Source organism: Cyclopterus lumpus, chromosome 7 (assembly GCF_009769545.1).
Source record: "Cyclopterus lumpus isolate fCycLum1 chromosome 7, fCycLum1.pri, whole genome shotgun sequence".
NCBI classification, from domain to species: Eukaryota; Metazoa; Chordata; class Actinopteri; order Perciformes; family Cyclopteridae; genus Cyclopterus; species Cyclopterus lumpus.
Window position 1 is genome coordinate 10,564,616 of NC_046972.1, and position 23,369 is coordinate 10,587,984.

At 40.7% G+C, this 23,369-nt stretch overlaps 1 protein-coding gene across 12 annotated transcripts in view; it reads right to left on the reverse strand.

The window, feature by feature from the left end:
• Positions 1–1,796: 1,796 nt before the first annotated feature.
• Positions 1,797–23,369, reverse strand: part of LOC117733509 (neural cell adhesion molecule L1-like protein) — a 49,442-nt gene continuing 27,869 nt past the window's right edge. For 5 of the 12 annotated variants that reach the window (XM_034537214.1, XM_034537217.1, XM_034537216.1 and 2 more), the window contains 16 exons: positions 23,036–23,199; positions 22,309–22,474; positions 21,617–21,741; positions 21,303–21,407; positions 19,263–19,460; positions 18,782–18,852; positions 18,459–18,681; positions 18,246–18,281; positions 17,426–17,541; positions 16,231–16,435; positions 15,200–15,322; positions 13,559–13,741; positions 7,538–7,699; positions 6,970–7,152; positions 5,716–5,788; positions 1,920–2,369 (listed from right to left, as the gene is read on the reverse strand). In XM_034537214.1, coding sequence (XP_034393105.1) covers positions 2,156–2,369; positions 5,716–5,788; positions 6,970–7,152; positions 7,538–7,699; positions 13,559–13,741; positions 15,200–15,322; positions 16,231–16,435; positions 17,426–17,541; positions 18,246–18,281; positions 18,459–18,681; positions 18,782–18,852; positions 19,263–19,460; positions 21,303–21,407; positions 21,617–21,741; positions 22,309–22,474; positions 23,036–23,199 — 2,347 coding nt within the window. In that variant the 3' untranslated portion in view covers positions 1,920–2,155. Of the gene's footprint in view, positions 2,370–5,715; positions 5,789–6,969; positions 7,153–7,537; positions 7,700–13,558; positions 13,742–15,199; positions 15,323–16,230; positions 16,436–17,425; positions 17,542–18,245; positions 18,282–18,458; positions 18,682–18,781; positions 18,853–19,262; positions 19,461–21,302; positions 21,408–21,616; positions 21,742–22,308; positions 22,475–23,035; positions 23,200–23,369 lie in introns of all 12 variants that reach the window. The other 7 variants (XM_034537219.1, XM_034537225.1, XM_034537218.1 and 4 more) reach the window with 7 other exon arrangements.

Consider the following 23,369-nt stretch of genomic DNA (forward strand, 5'->3'; position numbering starts at 1 on the left):
AGGGAAAAAGCATTGTTGTCTTTAATGGTATGTGCTTTAAAAAAAACTCAGACTGTGACTGAGGATATTCTTGAAATATGTGCATCTTCCTACCTTGATACATTCAAATGTTTTGTTTCAGTCACAGTTGTTCACTGATGGTTTGTTTTAGAATTTGGGGACAAACAAATATGGTCAATAAGGAAAATAAAAACTTTCTTCTGAACCTCTGAGCTTTTTTTTATTGAAAGGCTCAAAAGCAATGGAGCGAATCAGAGGGGAAGTTGGGCTGTTTGGCTCCCACCAAAAGACGGAAGAGTCGATCAACTTTCTGCCTCATCAAACGTGTTATATTTTACACTCAGAAATTGAAGGGGAGAACACTGCTTTGTTTCAGATAATTGGAGCCATGGGACCTGGCACCAATTATCTGAAGCAAGTAATGGGAAAGAGATTGACTTAAATGTTGACTATCTTTCTTAGCTGAACTTCCTTCCATATGACCTTTTTTTGTAATTTGGGTTTGAAGTGAAAACTCTCTTCATTGTCAACTATTGTTTTGTGGATTTGTATACATCTTCAAAGGAACTCGTACAACACTCAGTTCAGTTGTTTAAATATGAAATGCAGTCCGCTGTGAGTTAAGAAAGTTAAATACATTCTACCTGTATCTCTTTGGTTTTAAAGAATCTTCTTTGTTTCTGAAGACATCTTTTTATCTTAAAAGATCCCAGTGGAGAATCTTGAACTTAAAAAATAAGCCTCGAGCCAATAAAACACTTCAGACTTACTCCAATGCTATCTTGTTTTATTACATCTATTTAAGTAATATTGTTAAATTGGACACATCTCATCTTTACTGACATCCTTGATGAATTTTTCAGCTGCATGCATAATGCATGTGAGGATTCACTGTATGTATTTCGGAAATACAGGAAAAAATTGACCTTTGAGAATGTCGAGTTTAATTGTTAAATGTTTGTATTATTACAATATTGCTTTGTGCTTAGTTTGTAAACATGTTTTGATGTATAATTTTGTAAATAGCTAAGCACAAAGGAAGGAATTTATTTTCTTAAAATGCATTCAGTTTTTATGTTCAGTGGAAGGACATCTCAACTTGAAAGTTAACTTACCATAAAAGAGGATGCTTTTTAAATGACAGAAAAGGAGCAGCAAATAGAAACCGATCATTGCACCACATTTAAATAAAAACTAGGAAGGAAGTACCAAACTATAATAATTTCCAGATAATAAATAGCCCAGCTGCCTAAAGGAATGTGGAGTGATTCATACTGTGCCATCCAGCAGAATGTCACATGATTAAAAAAAGTCCAAAACAAACAGGAGTATGATGAACCACTTTAGTTTCAAAACGTCATCTTCCTTAATACGGCCTTAAGGTGAAAGTCCCTTCGATAAATGTTTTCATGATTCAACTCCAGACACATATAGCACTACACCTTTACACCCTTTAACCTCTTTCTAAACAACATACATGTCTTTGCCATAATTCCCACAATTTGTTCTTAGGTTAATGTTGTTTTTATGTTTATTCTATTTTTCATGTTTGATGTAAAAAGCCATACAAAAAATTTCCAAAATATGTTTGATATAAAAGGTATCAACGGCATCTTTCACACATTTGTCTAATTACAAAAGTCAGACACATACAAATAACAGCAATGGACAGTAAAGCATTTAGGACTATATATTGATTCAACTGTCATCAAACACAGGCTGTAGATGTATATGTATTTCCACTGTGTGTCATTTTCATTCACTGTGTAAAGGAATAACACGTATGGTGACATTTTCAGTGCTTTTCGTATTCTGGGAAATTATTGTTGATCTTCAGCCTTTTGTGAAGGGAATTGACACACACAGCTGAAGATAGTAGTCTATGAGGTACAAAAAAACCACCTTTATTATAATGAATAAAATCAAATGATACAGTTCATTCTCTTACAGTATGTACAAAGACTTACATGGTTTTTACACCGACGTGTGTGGTGGGTGTGTTATTTCCTTTCCAGTCCCTGGGCAAAACATCTGAACATTTGAGTCATTTGTATCCCCCCATATTTGGCTATTCATGCTATATTTAATCCCAGGGAAGCCGAATATAAAAAGAAGTATCTTGAAAAATATTTGATGTCGACCTTTTAGACTGGCTTCATACAGTGACTGGTCTGGGTCCACTGGGCTCGCTAACAGAGCCTCCGTGTGTGCGTGCAGAATATTCCCCGATAAATGAACCGTCCTCGTTGAATTCTCCTTCACTGTCGGCGTAGTCAACCATGCTGTCTCTGCTGACGCTGTCCCCCAACGCGTCGTCTCCAGTCAGGGAACACAAGCTGCTGCCCTTTAGTGGCTTCTCTTCGCTGTCACTGCCACCAACAACAACAGAGGAGGACGGTCAGGGTCAATGGTACAGTGCATATGTTCAGAAGCAACACTCATGGCACTAAGAGGCTGACACACAAGCACGCAGTATTACAAATATACACACGTACACAGAAACACCAGCATACAGAGCCCGCACAGTACATATAGACTAATAAATGCTCGGCTGCACTAACACACAAACAGGCTCCCAATCACAAAGCGAATACTTATGGTTCTTATACGTCACTACGGGAGGTAGGCAGGGGAGGATGCAGCGGCTGCACAGCAGGACAGGGAGCACAAGGGAGGCGGGGAGGGGGCTTGCTACAATCACTTCACTAATTGCTAATTGCCAAGGCTTCAAGACCAAAGGCAATTTCAAATCTCTTTAGAACCAGCGATGGAAATTGCCAGAGTGCAGTGAGAAAAGAAAGAAGATGAGTGGGAATTGTGTGTGTGTGTGTGTGTGTGTGTGTGTGTGTGTGTCGGGGGGGGAGGGGGCACTGCGATTGAGAAAGGGAAAAGGGGGTAGAGGTGGGGCATATGCAATCCCAGACAAACAGCCTGTCATTCCCGGTATTCCCGAAGGCCCGCACGCAGGCCGAGGAGATTAGATGCCAATTTAAGGCTGGGCAGCTGGCCAACTCGCAGGTGTCTCACTACGAGATGCAGGGTCACCTCAAAACATTGAAGATATTTTTCCTCCCTGTCCTCTTTTCTAATTCCCTAAACCCTCCATGTTTGGTAACACCTCTCTCTCTCTCTCTCTCTCCCCCCATCCCTCCGGTTTGGTATTCATAACACAGAGCGTCTGCGTTCAGAGACGAAGCTCTGGTGGCTGGTATACATACGATAGTGCCATGTGAGGCGTACTGTAGTCGACACCTGTGTCAAATACAACCTCGACATTTCGAGCAGCATTTTAGAGCAGAGACATGGTTCAAGCTAAGATTACCAATCCTGTCACCTTCACAGGGACTTTTAATAACCAATCTTATCTACACTATTTCATGAGACCGTTTACCATGCAAGCCACATAAGGTCCGCATTTCAACTCTTATCAAACACTCTTTCTCTGACGACTCCGGAGCGCTGGAGATAAGTGGCTGTTATCTAAGAGCAGTGGAATGCAATGGCCGCCCACAGTGAGTTTGAATACAGCGATAAAATGGGGCTGAGTGCTTTTGAGCCCCAGCTCCCATTCAGACAGTTGGTTTGGATCCTGCTCAGCCTCAGTCTCAGCTGTTGCTGTGGAAAGGCTTTCCTTAAGCCTATCAAACAGGTGAGGGGTGGGGGCACATCACCTGGCAAAAGATAATCAAATTTGTCTTGCCATTGACCCATGCTGACTTGGTTTGAGGGCAGCACAGAAACATCCGGTGGAAGGAGGATTCTCTTTTCTCTTTGCACCTGCAGCTGTATTTATTTTAGTTGAAAAGTGTCTGAAGGAAAACTTCTCCACCTCTGCAGCTTTCTTCCTAATTTCATTTGAAAATGAAGGTGAGAGCTAAGATGATGAAAAAAAGGTGAAGGGGGTTAAACACAAAAGGAAAACAGATAAACTATAGCTGTGGAAAGAATTGCATCACACTGGTGGCTCACAGCGTGCTCAAGCTATGACACCTGCTGTTCTTGCAGTGGACAGAGGGGCAAGACAGCAGAGGGCTGTCTCCAAAGAGAAATTGTCTGAAGCATAATCACCACTTGTCAGGTCCCCAGACACGTGGCATACCAGTGGGTGGTCTAATGCCGTCAGAGATTCAACGAGCACGAGAGAGCACTGAATCCAGCTCCAAAGCCAGGGAAACAACACCACAGTAAAGCTAAGGGCACTCAGGGGGAGAGTAGTCAGAGCAGCCTCATGAAACCAACCATGAGGCATTCCATGCTGCAGCCAAACATTTGCATCAACTTCTGCCTCATGAGAGCCAACTTGGCATCAGAGCTAAAATCTGCAGCACAATATTTATTCATTTTGGACAACGGAATTCTGTAACACAACAACAATCACAGAATTATGAACCAGCTTCACTGAGAGTTGATGTGTGATCATATTGAATCATCTTCCAGCACGTCTTGGTACTTAAACCTCACAGAGAACAATACTTAAAGTGTGTCTGAAAGCCATCTCAGTATCTGCACAGCAATCGCTGGGTCCATATTATCGGTTAACAACCCTGTCCATTCACATAAACAATAAAGTCACTTGAAGCTATGGGAAAGTAAAAACATTGTTATTACATCTGTAAGCAATATAATCTATAAACAGGGCTGTGTAGACAGTGCATTGTGTCTTGTTCAACAGAATTATTGTCTTGGCAAGAATCACAGGAATGTAATTGGCAGCATCCACACAGTTGTGAGTAATCATGTTCTGAATAATATGGTGACGAGCATAATCAAAGCGGACAGAAGAGGCTATTTTAGGTGATTTCTGTCGGGTGTGCACACACAAATACGCTATTGTCACACAGCTGTGCTGTCAAGCAAAATAGGATTCAGTCGATTTCCCTAAACTGTCACCATAGCGGCTAAACAATGCAAACAATGGACATTCAACAGCTATTATAAAAGTACAACAGCTGACTGCTTTGGGCTTAAAGGCTCGGTTTTTTCCACCCATTTGCCAAGCTTAGCTTATGCCGGTTTCAATGAGTGCAAGATATTTTGCATCAGGATTGACTGTACATCTAGAATCAACCTGCGTGTCTGCAGTGAAAGATCTTCCACAGCATTCACCTTAAGGTCACAAGGTGAATCAGGGTTTAAAGGTAAGTCTACAGCTGTCACAACATCCGATAAGCAGAGGCACTCTGCCTAATGTGTGTCATATGTTTTATACATTTATTGGCTTGCTATATCTATCTCTCTCTATATATATATATATATATATATATATATATATATATATATATATATATATATCTATACACACACACACACACACACACACACATATCTACTGCCTACTGGACCAAGCTGAATCACACACTCAGGTCATAATCTGACGTTAAAATAAAAAGCACATAATTCCAACTAAAGGGGGTCAAACTAAAGTGTTTGTTCCCCACTACATCGTGTGATTACCTAGCCCATTAAATGATGAGAACAATGGCTTGCTGGCTGATCCTGGTAAAGCTCATGAATGCATGGTTTTCTTTTGGGATGGGAGAGAAAACATTACTGTGACACATGACAAATGAGTTTCTCCGCCAGAAAGTGTTTAACATATGGTTGTTAGATTAATATTGTTACAACACAATGCATTTGAAGCAGATACACAAATGTAATTTCCTCCGCACACTTTGGCACTGCAGCCCTCCCCCGCAGAGCAGGAGTACAGCTCACCTGTATTCACAGAAGGTGTCATCATTCATTCTTTGTGACTCCACATCAGGGTGGAGGTCCTCCTTCTCTTTCACTGCAGGAGGAGGGGCGGGACAGACATGTCAGCACCGTTGGTAAAAAACAGTCCTTTCATCCAGATGTGATTACATTTTACTTGTACTGTTGGGACATAATATAGAATGTGTAATGCCTCAAATTCAAATAGCTGAAAAGGATTGTGTCTTTAACATTTACAAAAGGGAAATAACTCAAACAGTAGCATCTGCCTTTTGTTAGTTTTAACCATCCAGTGATTTTCTGTCAGACGACTCTTGGAAAGCAGATGTCCAAGAATAAATGATGTGAACTTTTTCCATCACTTGAGTATATATACTCTGTATATATATAGGTGAATTTAAAAGTCAGAACTGAAAAGCTTTTGAGAACAACTAAATCAGACTGTGTAAACATTATACGGAGTCTGCACACTGAAAGCCTCTCTTCTGTTTATCCGCCCCAAAAGTGCTACACATATGCTTTAAAATATACTAGTTGCTTTTTCAACAGAGACAAAAGAGGGGTTTCATGAAACGAGCTGGATGGGCAAAGGGGGAATCCAAAGGAGCTGATAAAATATTCAGTGTTTCATGTCAGAATCTACTGCAGGCAAAGAGGTGGAGCGGTGGGGAGAAGACGGCAAAGCAGGTTGAGAGGAGAGAAAGCGAGCGAGGAGACACTTTGCAGGTACTGTCGGTACCAACGTGAGTTTGAATTTGGCTCTGATACAAGACAGCACAAAGATGCAGGGGAAGAGCCAGGAAGGTCTGGACAGGTGAGGGGTGGGGAGCTGTGAAACAAAGCCAGCTGGTTCCCATTCGTCTGGCTTGACACGGTCTGCAATCAGAGGTAGCGGGCAGAACTAACGGGGCCACACAGAAAGCATCTCGTGGACAGTTAATTTGAGAGGAATTATATTTGACATGGCAACAGTAGCAGAGTCGTCCACATTTCCAAATGTGTGTGTGTGTATGTGTGTGTGTGTGTGTGGGGGGGGTTCAGGGTTGAGACATATTGCCCATTATCATTCTTTCAGGGAGGTCAACCAAAATCACATTAAAGTCAAATCTAAAATTTAAAGATATTTAAAGATTTTAAGTTGCTTATCATCGAGTCCGACTGATGTCTCCTCCATGTACTGTACATTTACGGAGTTGAATTTTGGTTAACTTCGTGAAGCAAGACAACCAGGGGGAACCAACCACAAGGCTAACTGACCTTTCCTCATGGAGAACACGTCTTGCCGCTGGGGCGGCGGCGGCGGCGTACCTGCATACTTGCCACCTCTCTGTTTCCGCACAAAGCAGGCCATGAGCACGACAAGGGTGAGGAGCGCCACAGCACACAAGGTCCCGATGAACCAGCCCTGGGTCGAAAAGTTGCTCTGCTGACTTTCTGCACCTGCGGACAAAACCAGAAAAGAGACAGAGAGCTCAAAAATCGACTTTACTCGGCGGTCTATTGGAGTAGGACAGTTCCCTGAAGCGCTCCTCACACAACTTTATCTTTGACGGAAAACAGAAAACAAACATGATGGATTCTAGTTTGAGAGGATGTTCTCGCGTCGTATTTGACTCACAATCCCTTCAGCTATAAGACTCCATCTCTTATGAAATAATATTAGATAGGGAAAACAAATGCACAGAGAGATGCAAGACAAATAAATAAGCTCACACAGTTGCCACACTCGATATCCATTTGCCAATGCTCTGCTTGTTTAGTTCGGGCAGGTTAGAACTCAAATCACTAAACTCCATTGAGTGCTACACTGTTGTCCTCCTCTCACCTTTGACTCGGGTCTGGATAACACCTTCAAAAATGCTAGCATTATCGAGCAGCCGCTTGGTCATGAGGCGCACGGTGTACACGGTCCCCGGTTTGAGCCCATCAATAACGTGGAAACTTCGAGAAGCGTTTACAGCCTCTGATACCAGCCAGTTGCCATCACCTACACAGCCAAGCACAAGAAGTGCACAAGCAGCAAGTCTGTATTAACATTCGTGCAAAAGAAAATGAAGATTGCAAGAACTAAGTAATAAATAGCTCTAAGTTGTGAAATGTATGTGTTGGACTCAATATAACTCAATGTAACTAAATACATTGTAACACATGTTGAGGCAATCATTGAGATGATGGAAGTAGCCATGCAGACGCGAGGCTTGAAATATATTTGTTACGGTGTTCATATAAAACCTTTCCAGTTGCACCTACACAGGATGCAACCTATAATTTTCTATCAATGTTTCGCAAGGCGGGGACGGGAAAAGTAGCTTACGGTTATTCATATAAGCCACATAAAGCTCCGAGTCCTGCTGCTCTTCTCCGGCAGTCCAGCTGATTTTGGCAAAGGTGTCACTCACATAAGAGCTTATGTTCAACAGCGCTGGCACTGATAAAGAGAGAAGGAATAGGAGGAGGAAAATAAGGAGGAAAAGGAAGACAAGCATAGAGAAAGGGAGAAAGAAGGCAGAAAGAGAGGATTAGCAGGTTCCCCTGCAGCTTGAGAACACTGCAGCTAGCAGAAAAACCCTTCAAGAAGACAGTTCAAAAGGCAATGCTGGGCCCCAGACTTAATTGAGTGGAGCTCGATTTTGACTCATAAAAGGGTAGATATAGAGATCGTGGGCGGGAGTGACATCTAGTCTTCACTCCCTCTGAAGCAAAACTGACATTTTCCTGACGCCTCCTCGCCATGAGTGAATATCAGAATAGATTGAAAAGTCTCCCATTGTTAGTTGAAAGTTGAAGGTATATCAAGAGGAGATCACAGCGGTATCATTGGCTCTACATGTGCGAGTGTGAGCTATATACCTAAAGAAGGATGAGTAGAATTGTCTGGGATAGAGCTGGGAAAAGAGAGAGAACAGTTGTGGCCTGAAATGAGAGAGAAGCCTCAGATGTTAGGTTCCTGCTGCAATGCTGTCAGGTCTAATACTCCATGTTGTGCAACAAGCAGGCTCTATAGACTACATGAAGGCATGACTGTTGAATCAACCGGGAAAACTGGATTAATGGAAGCAACAGCGCAACTTCAGCGCGCCCGATAGTAAACACACCGCTACTGCAGTTGGGTTTGGGTCTGCATAACAAATCTGAATTGCAAATTCAAAACTACAATTGTCACATTATGAAGTTTTTCCTGAACTGTAAGTTAGGAATTACCCACAACTATATCTCGACAAGTATAAGGGACAAACCTTTACACCAACACACCTACAACCTTGTCTATCTCTACCACTACTTCTATGTTAGCGAGCAGCGGCGGCTGCAGACAGCGATACATACTGCTCTGAACAGGGGCCACAGCTGGAGTCGGGGACAAATCTTCAGAGGGATAAAAAGAAAATGAAATACAGCAGAAGATTATAGACGTATATGGAAAGCCAGCTTTAAGGTTTATAGACCAGGCACAGACACAAACACACATACACACAGATGCATGTACACCACCCCTCACAAACACGTGGGCGGTGCATCCTCACAGATACAACCACACAGGTGGATGCCTGCATGTGTGATCTGCTTCTTTTTTTTTTTACTGCTGCTTTGGATTTGGTGACTTGTGGAGAGCTGCGCCACCAGAGTGTCGTAGAGGAAAAAGACCACGCTCTTTGTGCTTCCAATTATTTACCGCGACGATTACTATTGCTTCCAAGCAGGAATTTAACCATTTAGCTTTTGGCTTCCAAATTTGTAATTGTCAGATTCCAAAATCCCATCCAACCTATCATTTCTATTTTTATAAACCTGCATCAACTGATTTGTTTCTTTGTAGTAGACAGTGGGTTGTAGAGCTCTTTAACTGAAAACAGTTGCCTAGAAAACAGTATAGGACGGACATTCCCACAGTCCGCATCAAGATGGTCAGAGCAGCGGCCATCTTTATGTACACCGTACATCATTCTTTTTTAGTAAAATTGGACGCCAGACAGCTTAAAAAATAGCTGATAAAGTTAAAAAAAAAAAGCTACATATTCAGGTGATAGTTTTCTTTAGTTTCATCACTACGAGCAACACATTGTCTGTTGATACATTGTTATTATAACATGATTGATTATAGCAGCTTTAAGTTTGAACTGTTTTAGATCAAATCTCCGGTCAAAGTGCCGACCTATTTAAAAAGGATTAGGTGTCATCTAGCGCTGAGGTTGCAGATTACAACCAGTTGAAATGATTATTATTATTATTGTTATTATTTGCAAACTGTACAATACGATTGATACATGAGTGGTTTATAGTTTGTGATAACCAGAAAACACTTTTTTGATCTAAATAACCTGAATTCAATCACTGAATACTGAATGAATATTATCATATCATTTGTCTGTGTTGGTCATTACACAACGCTGTAGACTGACAAAGACTATTCGGTCCTGAAGAAGATTAATCAGCTTTTGATCATCATGTTTCTCAACCTTTTCAAACATTAAGTATCGGCGATGACAACACGGGTGTTCAAATTCTGTGCCGTAGAGCAAATCATATGATCTCTGGAGGAGCTGGCTATTTCTTTCTGTCTTAAGAGGAACATTCTTCTTTGCGCTTTTGTCATGTTTGCAGTCCGCTTTAGCTCTGCTGCTTTGTTATCTCATGAGACCTGATGGAGAAAAATAGATATTTTGCTTTGCCTGCCACACTCTTCTGCGATGGCTATTAGCTGTTCTCTCTCCGTCTTCCCTGCTCCTCTTTCTCACTGATGCCTCACCCTATCCTTCTGCCACTCACCTCAGACACTCTTTTCATGAGAATAAAAAAGGAAAACACTCATCTGCTAATACCTCTGTGGCTGTTTTTGTTCTGGGATGTCAGTCTGTTTGTCCAGACAATCTTTAAGCTACTTTTTATCCCAACTAAATGGGGATAAGCATTAGAAGCTCACTCAGTTACAAAGGTGAAATATAAAAGGAGCGCTTCAAAGCCTGTAGGCTCACTAACTCTCATGCATTCATTTTTTTCACTGTCGATCCATTACTCCCCATCAACAACTCTAAATTCATGGTGCCCCTGCTCCGTGCTATTGGCATCCATAAATCTGCACTGCTGCATTGTGACTAACTTGCCCTGAGGACATCGCTGAGAAACAGAACTATTTTATCTCCCCACCGAGCCTCCTTATTTACAAACAATGCATCTAATGGCTCTCAGGCTGGACATCCACCTACAAGAGGAAACGCCTCTCAAAGGAAATATCAAAGCCAGAGAGGAATTAATCACTTTTATTAAAACAGCCAGATAGTGGAAACATATTTTCTCATGCGCTCATGTCTTTTTGGCTCGCCCAGTAATGGTGGGAGGAATTTTTTCAGGAACTTTGAACTGTTTGGAAACAAATGTTCCCTGTCTACTGTGTATTATGATGTCTGACATTAACAAGTGACAATTAAAGCTAATACTGTCAATCTACTAGTGTTGAGTGTTAAATTAAGTGTTAACAGAGCTTAACCAAAACAGGCAGAATCTGCATATCTTTGTTTTATGTAAAATACAAATTGAAGCCACCACGTGTGTAGAATCTTAAATTGTTTTTACTTTGGCACCCCGTAGTGGCAAAATACATACGCTGAAAGAACTTATCAGCTCATTAATTCCCTCAGTGAACCTGTGGGTCAAATGGATGACACTCTGAACAACAACCTGGCCAACACTCAAGGTCATTAAAGGATTGTGTGACAGAACATCACCGTGATTTATCAACTCTATTTGAGTGCATAAGAGATCATGTCGAGCCACTGACAGGAAATGCAGAGAGCTGAACTGGAGCTCCATGTTTAATGTACAACAAGCCCATAACTACTTACAATAAAGCTGTATGCATAATGAGAGAAAACAGTGAAAGTTCCACCGTATAGTTTTCTATGATGGATCAGCTGTTAACACCCGTCCCAACCTCTGACATTCACTTCACTGCAGACAGTGAGGGATTTGCTAAATAGTTCAAAACAATCAAAGCTGTTTTTTAGTGAACGATGACAATCCCTGCATTGACTTCTTCAAAAGGCTAATTTTTGTCCTATTTGCCTAAAAGCTCTTCCACAAAATTATAATTTACATATTAATTAACTCAACTTGTGTTACCTTGAATTATTGAAGAAGATTGAGTTTTTCTTGCATGCCTCTATGGTGAACAGAGAACAAAAGTAATCCTTGATGAATTAAAGTATATGGTTTGTGGGTGAAGAATTCCTTGACATTTTTAATTCAGCTACAATAGTGCTTTGAATGTGTGGTTAATGGCGTCTAAGATTATGTCCTTAAAATCATAAACTTGTCTCATGAGATTGAGATTTGGTTGTGGTAATGGTAGGCTGATGATCCGTTTTAAATCATCCGCTTTCTGAAATTAATAAATATTCTGGAGACGTTCCAGTCAGACTTTAAAACAAATGCCGCTGACATCATTGTTTTTCTGGAGACATTTTAAATGTGTCCATCTTTACATCTTGACAAATATTTATGTTGTTCAGGAAGTAGATTTCAGAAGAGCCAAATTAACAAACTGCCTTAATCTCACTTGCATCCTGTCTTTCTCCAATCAAAAACTAGATAAAGTATATCGAAGGCTCAAAGAAAAAACTAAAAAGCTCCTCGCGGCTCAAGATATGCTCTACCTAAGAGTCTTGAAACTCTGGCTCCCCGGATCACATCAAACGTCATACTTTAAGCCTGCGTCTTTGAATCTGAATTAACCTTAAAATCGCAGCAATCAGCAGGGTGGGCAAAATAGCATTCTTTCATCTAGTCAAGTTATTGTAAAAGCCAACATCTCAGACAATGTGAGAAATGCTGCCAATAAGCTGATTCATGCTTTCATCTCCAGCAGACCACTGTAAAGTTTCAATTGAGGTTTTTAAAAAGGGTATTTAGTGGTTAGAAATTATTCACAATTCTGCTGCTAAACTTCAAAACAAAACTATAAAGAGGAAGCACAGCACTCTAGTTTTAGATGGGCTACACTGGCTCCCGGTATCTTTTAAAAACTGCCTAAAATAAAGTCTTATAGCTTTCATAGAAAGCTCAAAAAGATCAGCCTAAACTGCAGAATCCCTGTTGATTTATGTAACTTAAGGTTCACTTGAATCCTCCGCCGTGGGTTTGTTAGATGTTCTCAACTGCTGTCATATGAAAACTGCAAATGCACCTTTTTATCTGCAAACTGTAAAAGCGTTCACAAGGGAATTAGAGAGGTAATCACACTGATCCTTTTAAAAGCAACAGCTTGAAACAGAATTTACTTATTTCACTTCGGTCCCTTAGTATCTTATCTAATAATAATCAAGGTGGATGTCATGCTGTGCTTTTTCCATTGTTATCTTACTTTGTGTTTGTTTTTCCTCATTTTTAGTAGTGTGAAGGGCATAATTTAAATAGCCTATTATCAATTCAAGAAAACATTTTTATTCAGCTTTAGAAGTGAAAATCCAAAGAATTACAAGAATGTGTGACAAAGAACTGATATAAAGACCAACATCTTCTTCTACATATGATGATTAAAAAAAACTGACTTTTACTCAGTGTGGGCGTAGCTCCAAAAGCACAAGCCCTAAAATTCCAACCATGTATCTTTTTGCTGGACCCTCCCCTCCATGCCTTGTTCACACCCACTTCTTTAAACTCCATGTTACAAGTTTGTATCACCTCCTTTACGTAGGCTTATCAATTACTTTAAATATCCCCAATATGTATGAATTATTACATTGTACAGACAACGACCATGTCTGTAGTATGCTTCAAAAACACCGGTAGGGCTCAACCAAATAGAAAAGCGATATTATTAACCAGGACCGGGGAGCTGATTTCATCCACTCACGTGCTGGATTAACGGTGCTGCTCTCCTGGACCATCGGAGGTCCACAACCTGCTCCAGTGCAGGCTCTGAGATGGAAGCGGTAGAGGCTGCCCTCCTCTAGACCATGGAGCTGCCACTGGGTGGTGTCAGCCCCAGTGATGTTCGTCTCCTGGGAATCAACCACCTCCAGTGTGGTCTCATTAACTATAGAAGGAGAAAGATGCCAGGTCAGTTCACGAGGCATGAGTGAGCCAACACATCATGTTGTATGTCACTGTAGCACAACTATAATGAGGGTCAATGGTTGAGGGAGGGAGGGAATGAAGAGATGTCATGCTAGCTCAGGCAGAAAGTGAGTATAGCAGATACATGTCGTGACAGGTGAGCTGAGGAGGAATACATTATGAGGAAAGGAGACGAAAGGAGGAGATAGAGAGCTCAAGATGGGAGGGGGGGGGGGGGGGATGTCGGGGGGGTATAAACAAGTGGCAATCAGTGAATAGAGGAGGCGGAGAGAGGAGTAAGATATACAGGAGGAGGAAGAACTGGAGGATATATGATGACTTGAACTTCGTCGAGACTATGCCAATGTTGAGACACAGGTGAGAACCGATTATGTGCCAAACCTGTGATGCAGCTTCAGAAAATGGATGTTTGTTTACAGCACAGAAAGATGGATACCCCATGTGTTTGTGAACACCGTCAGAAATATCCATTGACTAAATTACACAGCGGTTGCATGACTCAACTGGATGTGCATATACTGTAGTATAACGTATAACATTTAATAGAGTTGACATAAAAACAAAATTCTAGATCTGCCTGAAGTACATGGTGAATCAATACAACGAGAAAAAAAACCTCCCACACCTACAAACTCTATTGTGTGGGAATATCTGTGTAAAGTCTGACATCTGATAGAGGAAGAAGAAGAAAAAAAAGCTGAAAGGAGAGGGGGACCAAGTGTATTGAGGAGCCGGCCAGAGTCCGTGGGTTGTTGGTGTAGGCGGCAAAGGGCTGTCTGCTTTCACAATTCACACAAAAGATTTCAGAAATGTCAGCCAACGAGAGTGTAGGCTTTGAAAACAGAGCGAGCGTAATGAAAGCCCCTCACTCACTCGTTCCACCCTAACGGTTCTCTAGCATAAAAAGGTGGGTTTATGTTGTTGTTGTTTTTTTTAAATAAATGCCAAAGAAGTTAGTTTGAGAGGCACAAACAGCACTGACTTAAATTATTCTTTTGGAAGAGAACCTGCGGTCCATGAGGATACCAGCTAGGAGACACAGAGGAAGGATTGTGACTGCTGCAGACCATTGTGGAGCGTTCAGTGTTAAACAGTGCAGCCTAGTGTCTGGTATGATAACACAGAGGAGAGGAACAAACGGTAGACGGTTAAGTGCGTAGCTTTATCAAATGAACATTGAACCTATAGACGCGATGATATCCCAGGTCAGCCCACTCCAGGCCCCCCCACCCCTCCACACTACTCACACTGCAGCTACACTCCGGTATACACTTCGCCCACATCGTCTCACGCAACAGACAAAGCACTGAGCTACAGCAAGGAGACATCTATGAATGGAAAGCCCCACGTAGGGCCAGAGGTCTGCACTGCGTAAGTCAATGAGTAATTAGTCAAACAGCATTGTGTGTGTACATACTGAGGTGGTGCTGCAGGAGATAACCAGTGAGGACGCCGTTCTTCTCCAGCGGTGGGCCCCAAACCAGCAAAATGGAGTCTCTCTGAGCGTTGGAGGCAGTCAGAATGGGCACTTGCTCAGGAACTATAAAAATGACGGTAATGTTAATGTTTCTACTGTATAGACATGTTTCTCTAGCACCTTGTTATTCATGTCGAGGTGGTAAAACATGGCATCGAAGGGCCAAATAAATTAGGATGTCTTTCTATGTGTCTTTTTTATATTCACACTTTACATTTATTCTGTGTTTTAAGCTTTCTTTTCATTTTTATTTTTTGAACTGATGAAAAACACACTGATTGAATGAACATACGACAGTTTGCCTGTTTTAAGCAGCTTTGTCATTTCCCAAGGCTGTAACATTAAGCAGCCTTTGATGATTTCTTCTTACTCTTCTGGCCTGAAAGTTTAACATTGTATTTTAGATATTTTATTTGAGATATGCTTTATAACAAAAATACAAATACTATAATTTGTGTCGATATTGTTTTTCCTAAAAGGTTAAATTACCTAGTTACATATACTCCTTCTCCCTCTTTGAACATCTACAATCCAATGTGTTTTTTGTCCCCTACATCACTGAAAAGTTAATTCTCAGTGTCTGTTCATCGGAGGTTTTAAGTTGGAAACTGGACCGTGACTGATTTCCATAGTTGCTTGTAGGTAAATTCAGATTTAAGATGAGTACAGAGACATTTTCAGTCAAAACAGTCTTCTGTGTCAAAATCTACACAATTATTACAATGCAATGGGAGCTCAAACATCAAGGTCTAGTAACTTCAATGCAGGGGGCTTTAATGTAAATGAAATAAGTGTTTTTATTTGTACTCCTTGTCACGATACCCAAGTCACTTTCAATGTCCACCATGTTATTAATGTATCCTTCTGCAAGCTTTGAGTGATTTTTGTTGTTGTTGTGTACTTAGTGGCAGTACTTATAAGTGTGTGAGGAGCACCCGTGAGTTGTGTGTGCTATGTCTGTGTCAGCTCACCTCCCTCTGGAGTGTTGAAGGTGACCGGGTCACTGTTGGGGCCATTGCCCTTCTTGTTGAAAACATTGACAGTGAGTCTGTACTCGGAGAAAGGTTCAAGGCCCGGCACGATGGCATGAGTCCTCTTCCCAGGAAAAGACAGCGACCGGCGCTCATCTAAAATCTTGTTGGGGTTCAGCCAACTTCGTTTCCTCAACCAGTGAACCTGCGAGAGGGAAACAATGGAAAATGGTGATGAGGGACAAGTTTGAAAAGAGTGAGAGGAGGGAGGGATGAGAAAGACTGAGATGGAAAGAAAATGTTGAGGTGTGGCAATTAATGCCTGCTTTCCCCTTTAATAAAGCAGATATGTGAAATCAGACATCACATATGAACTGTGAATCTAAGATGTGGCTTTTGTTACCAATCACCTGAAGGGAAGGTGTGCAACAGAAGCCACGCCACACAATGAAGTTGCCACTGTAACACCTACGCGTATCCTTTTCACAGAATTTGTATCACATTTCCTCATTTAAAAATGCATTTTAATTGAATTATTGATCAATTATACATTAATGAAACTACTCTCAAAACTGAGATGCCTCCGTGAGCACATGCAGAAATATCTTCGTTGAGTTCATCAGGTGGTAGTTTCTTAATGACAGAATCATTGGACTGGAGAAGATGCAGCGTTCGATAAAAGGGCCATTAGGGGAGTTTGAGTAGAAACTAATCCAGTCGGCTGAAGCCCACACTATACATTAAATTTTCATGGAATAATCTTTCTCTATGCTCTGTTTAACTATATAATCAGTCGGAGACTACTGGGATACAGCACCTAAACAAATTCACGGCTTTAAAATCCCATAATGAACATTTGCACTTGCATTATTGGCGGAAAAGGGAACTTATAAAAGACAAAACAATGAAAATGAGGTGTGTGTCTTTGGTTGTGAAACCCTGAAGACACATGAAAGAAAATAGATAATAATGTTATCTATTATCATGAGATCTAGAATAAAGATCTAATTGCACCAGGTAAAGGACTTTAACTGTAAGTATCCCTTTGTACCTCTCTCATGTCAACACCAAGTAATTACTGTATTGTAAGATACTGTAAAGTGCTACAAAATGTGCTGTTTAGAGTTCTTCCTTTGCCATCGATCAGTTACACAACGTAGTCTAGAAGTGTTTCAGGACCATCAACAAACCGTACATCGTAGCCCCCCAGATGACCTCTCACTGTGGCAGGTGGAGCAGGGGTCCAGCTAACTCTCAGGACGGTGGTGTTGATCACCTCCACTGCTATGTCCCGTGGTGCTGCAGTCGGGACTAAACCACACAAAGAGGAAGGTCAGGAATACAGGAATAATGCAAACAACAGGTTACCTTTGTCGAAACTCTTTAATTATTACCGTAGAGGATATATAAAGATAGGAAATAAACAGAAACAATACATACACAGTAAGGGAAACAACACAACTATCCTGTTGGACAAAAACAGCCTAGTTTGATGCTCTGAGCTGGCGTGCTTAAGGAGGAACAAGTCGTTTCAGGCTGTGCAGAGATGATTTGTTGCTGGTTTTGGCAGTAAATAAAAACAGTGATGCTGGTAGATCAGCATACATATGCACAAATACAAACTCAGCTGGACACCAAATGAAGCAGATTTTGTTCCTCTTCAGGAGACCAATACAACACCAAACATGGAATGAAAATGCTCTCAATATTTTCAGCTCTACATGCTACTGGAGTAGAAGTAGGAAAGCCCAGCAGACACTAAAGAGAAAAGCAGCCATTGAGCTTCAGTATGTCTACAGCAGGAAGTGTGTCGTAATCTGTCAAATCTCCCACAGCTTCTGAGACAGGAATGGGAATTTGACATCCCTTTGCTCTACAAAAGGTTATCTGCCACCTGCTGGATTTAGTAAAGATGTTTCTTTTTTTTTCTTTTTCAGAGGGGAGGAAAAGTCACTACTGCACAGCCACACGGGGTTAACAACCTCAAGCAAACGGAAAAAAGGAAAGAACTTAACCTGACACATTTTGCCGCAGACAATGCCAAAAGACGACTGAAGACAGGGTGGGATACGATAACACAGTAAGTCACGAGCCAAACAGCAGCTATGTGCTAGTTCAGCCGTATTGAATGAAACAGCAGAACTGAAGTAAATACACTTATATTGAAAAACAAATCTATTAATGACACAAATGCATAAAGTACAACAAGTATTAAGTCTGTAACTCACCGTCTTCTCCAGAGTAACCAGTGACAACTTTAGGATCTGGTCCCCAGCCGTGGCTGTTCCTGCTCTGAATTTTGATCTCATAGGGTACATAAGTGGACGTGTTCTTCACGTCAAAGGATTGCCTTTTCACCAGATGCTCCTTCCAGACATCTTCCACGCCCAGTTTCCTGTAGCTCACCTTGTACTCGAGGCCTGGGCCATTGTGTTCAATAGGCAACAGGGCCTATAACAGAAAAGTGTACTGATGACTTAAAATATCGTGCTTCCAAACTAAAATGGTTTCCAGAGTACAATCGTATAGATCGGTATGCTCTGTCTCTTACCTCCCAGCTTATGTCCATTTGATGAGGGCGATGGCCTTGAATTTTGATGTTTTCTGGGTTTCTTTCAGGAGCTTTGAAGAAAAGTTGCATAATCATATATTTAGAAATGGGGGGAAAAAATAGCACAAAGGAGTTCATCTTACTATTTTTGACTGTAGTCATGTTCTGCTATAATGCAAATATATATCCACGCTGATCAGCTAAAACTAAGAGCTGAGACTCTTTGTCAATTGTAGTACAAGTACCCTTACCCTTCTTCATACGAGAGCCAATATCAAGCAGAAACATGTGCTGAAGCTAATGCTTCTCAGACCCAAAGATATCTACACCCAATACTGCTACAAAATAATGTGTCCAATGGCTGTCTCGTCCACACAGCAACTCTCTGCACATGTCAAAAGAAATGTTAAAACTTTGCATGTTTTCACAATCAACAAATAACCACAGCAGGAAAATGTTAATTAAAGGGAGCGAGTCTCACCAACAGGAGGTGTTTTGTATCTTTCAGTGGGCTCACTGGGGGGTCCAGGTCCAACAACATTAACAGCATACACTCTGAACTGGTAGTTAAGGTATCCTTGTAGTGCAAGCTCGGCTGTTGCCTGGTTACCGGGGACTTTCTGGAGCTCCTTCCACCTGCCGGGCTCCCATTGGCTCTCCTCATACTCCACTATAAATTCTGTTCTCATGGAGGAGACAAGACAGACTCATTCAGTCATCACTGCTGAGAAAGCAATGCATTAGACAACTATTAGTTTCACTTACTGCACAGTCCACTCAACATTACTGATAGATCAACTCCAAGACATGTGAACACTTTCCCAATACCAATAACGGAATAAATAAAAATACATGTTTTTTTGTTTTCTGTCTGAGCGCAAGAAGAGAAGACTTACTTATCTGCGTGTAAAGTACAAAGCTAGAGTCAGGGGTGATTAGGTTGGCTTAGCATTAAGCTTAAGGTGTGTTTTATTTTTTACTTTGGAGAGAATCAGGCTGGCTGTTTGCTTCCAGCCTTTCTGTTAAGCTAGGCTAATTGCCTCAGCAGGCAGCATTTTCTTTAGCAAAAAAGCAATAAAACAAACAAGCGGACAGACACAGAAAACGACTGGGTGGGTGAACATAGCGGAGCATTTAGCAGTTAAAGAGCCAAAAACAGAGCTATAAATGCAGTAGAGTGAATATTGGACAGGTAGCCAGAAACATGACCAAAATATATGATACTGTTACTCCGTAACTTCTGGATATGTAAATGAGCAGCTGTTTGCTAATACATTTGCCATATCAACTTAAAAAAGGTAAAACTATGTCGATGTGCTCACAACTTGCTTCCATTGCCCTCAAGTAACCAAAACAATAAAAAATAATTACAATTATTATATTAGGGTTACATTTCTGCAATTGTTCCTGAAATGAAACCTTTAACTGTGTTGAAAATGATGATGATTTGTTAGTGTTTGAAATCTAAATTAATTGCTACCTAGCTGAATGTTTATCATGTAGAAAATAAGTGATTTTAGGAAGATTTTAGGTAAAGCCATAGTTTTTGCAAATTAATTACATTAAATCAATATTATTACAAACATACATTTGGTGCTGAGCCAAACTTTAGAAAACAAAACTGAGGTCTGTTGCTCCAAGATGTTTGATTAAACAAAAACCCCAAAAAAGGCTGCACATTTCAGGACAACAAAGAATCTTCTTCAGGCACGTCTATTCTAATTTCTGATTATAGATAACGCACATCCAAGCTAATAATCACTACAAGGATATATTTCTCAATTGATCTTCATTTTTATCATCCCCAACTTCCAAAAATAAATGAGTCCTTTTTTGAAGCATAAATGAGACACAAGCTTCCCTGCCAGGATCCTCAGGACTTCACGGCTATTTGCAGCCAGCGCTTGTTAAAGAACTTTAGTTGGAGCAACAGCAGAGTCTGGTAACTCTCAGAGGGGACATGACAGCGTTTTGTGATGTACAGTAACTGAATTAGAACTTGCATCAAATAACAATTATGTAATTTATTTTTCATTTTCTACTTTATTTGATTGAAGACACAGTACTAATGGGGGGAGAGAGAGAGAGAGAGAGAGAGAGAGAGAGAGAGAGAGAGAGAGAGAGAGAGAGAGAGAGAGAAAGAGGTGTATGACATGCAACAAAGTCCGAAGGTCAGAATTTAACCCGTGACGTTGCGTTTATATAACTATTCGGCTACAGGAGCTCCATAAAGAACCATTCTAAATCAATTGTCAATGGTAGTCTGCAGACTTTAGGTGATACAGTAAAGTACCAGGTTACTGGGCAGAGTGTGTGCATGTTATTACTTTGTTTATGTGCTAATATACTCCTATGACGTTTATTGTGTAAAAGCTTCCAGCTGGACAATAAAGCTGGAGTCTCGTCTGTTCTACTATACTCTTTTACACCTCGAAAATGTTGTTTATCTGTTTTTTTTTTAGCACCACTTCCACCTCTTTCAGACCTCAGATCTTCTACTTCTTTTTAATTGACTTCCTACCTGTTACAGAGCTGTTGTGATCACTCCCAGGTATCCAAGACAGGTGAACATTTCTCGGGCTCTTCATTTCGGATATCTCTACATTTCTTGGAGCATCGGGAACGTCTGAAACACAAAATACATACAACATTAGGTGCTCAGTACAAACTGTCACTTTAACACCCAAAACATCTGGGGGAGGGAAGCATAATAATGACAACCAAATCACAATAAAACCACCAGTATTAAATTATTCATATAATTGTTCTTTTCAAAGAATTCACAATGAATAATGAATTACATACTCTACTATATTATTTACTTAACCATCTTACCCAGTACAGTGAGTAGTGCAGTGGCATTGTCCTCATCTAGGCTGGTCCTCGCAATGCATGTGTATATTCCCTGATCACTCAGGTTCACACTCATGATCTGCAGCATGCCATCATCCATAAAGTATCTGAACATGGAAGCACATTTGTTAGTACACAGCTGGAATAGAAATTCAATCAATCAAGTACTCAGTGGGCATAGACAGTGCCTCTGCCAAAGCTGCACAATCCTCTACGCTGTTATTGATTTGGATAATAGGAAAAGTTTAGATTACATTTTTTTTCTACACCTATATCGTGATCTGCATCAAAATGCTCATAGTACTAGACAATCATGGCTTATACGTGCCAGATTTTTCTTCCATTCAAGTAAGTGCAGTAGTTTGCTATGGCCTATATTTTCCGACAACTTTTACTAAAAGCGTTGCACCTTTCTAAGATAGCGAACCAATAGCAGGCAAGACAATATATAACATCCTTGGCAGAGGTGATCAGTAAATTCATTAAGCAGACAAAAAGCGAGCAAAATCCCCTGTCGTTGACCCTCTGCAGGATAAGGCACAGAGCTTTGGGGACTTTTCATGCATTTTTTCTTCCCGAGCATTAGCATAGAGATAAAGACACTGAACAAAGTCCTCTAAAGCAAAAACACACCTGAAAACTAATGGAAACACTATCGCACCACAGCAACTTACCTGGAATTTTCCTCAGGGAGAAGTGGGATCTCCTCCCCATCCTTCCTCCAAGCCAACTTAAAGGTTCCACGCAGGCTTTCGTCAAACTCTGCCTGGCACATCAACTGGGCTGTGGTCCCACTGATGATCTGCACGTCCTGAGGTGGGTATTCTATTTTTGTAGGGTCTAAAGACAAAAAAAGCAAGGGACAAAACAAATAAGATAATAATAATAATAATAATAATAATAATACATTTTATTTGGAGGCGCCTTTCAAGTCACCCAAGGTCACCTTACAATAAAATAATACAGGATAAAAGATAAAAGCATGAAAGATAGGAACAACATTAAAACAGAACATCAACATAAAAACATAAAAAATAATGATATTTATCTCGTTAGGCTGCGGCCAGATAAACATATTAATCATAACTCTTGTAGTAGTAGTGTTTTAATCACTCATCACATACAATACAATGAGTAAAACATATATAAAATATAGTATACAACATGACTGAGAAGGGCAGAAGCATGCTTTGAATCTCTTGGAGTCTTACTTCCAGGACTTAAACTGTTTTTGTTATGTGGTTATACAAACAAGCCAAAGCCTTCTACTGAAAGAATGAAGGAAAAAATAATGTTCCTCCACCCCTAGTCTAGCGAAGCAGACAGAAACATTTGAAAACGGTATCATTTGGGCAAACTGGCACTTGCTTTAAGAAAGCACTAATCCTGTTGCTGAGATACCTTTCACATCCAGCACGGCGGTGACCGCTGACTTTCCCTCCTTGTTAGAGGCAACACACACATATTTCCCGCTGTCGTTTTTTTCGGCACTGATGATTTGCAAAGATCCATTCAGAGAAAAAAATCGTTCCCCCCCGATGGGCTCTAGAGTCTCATCTTTGGCCCTAGGAGAGAAAGTTTTGGCCAATTAGCCGTGTTAATCATGCCTGTTTAATTTCTACTATTGCTATTTTAGGAAAATTTGAATTGACTGTAATATCCTTTTTGCCAACTACTTTAGAAAAAAATCGTGTCCTAATATTCTGAGGGTCTTTGTAAAGTTGAGAGGGTTTTT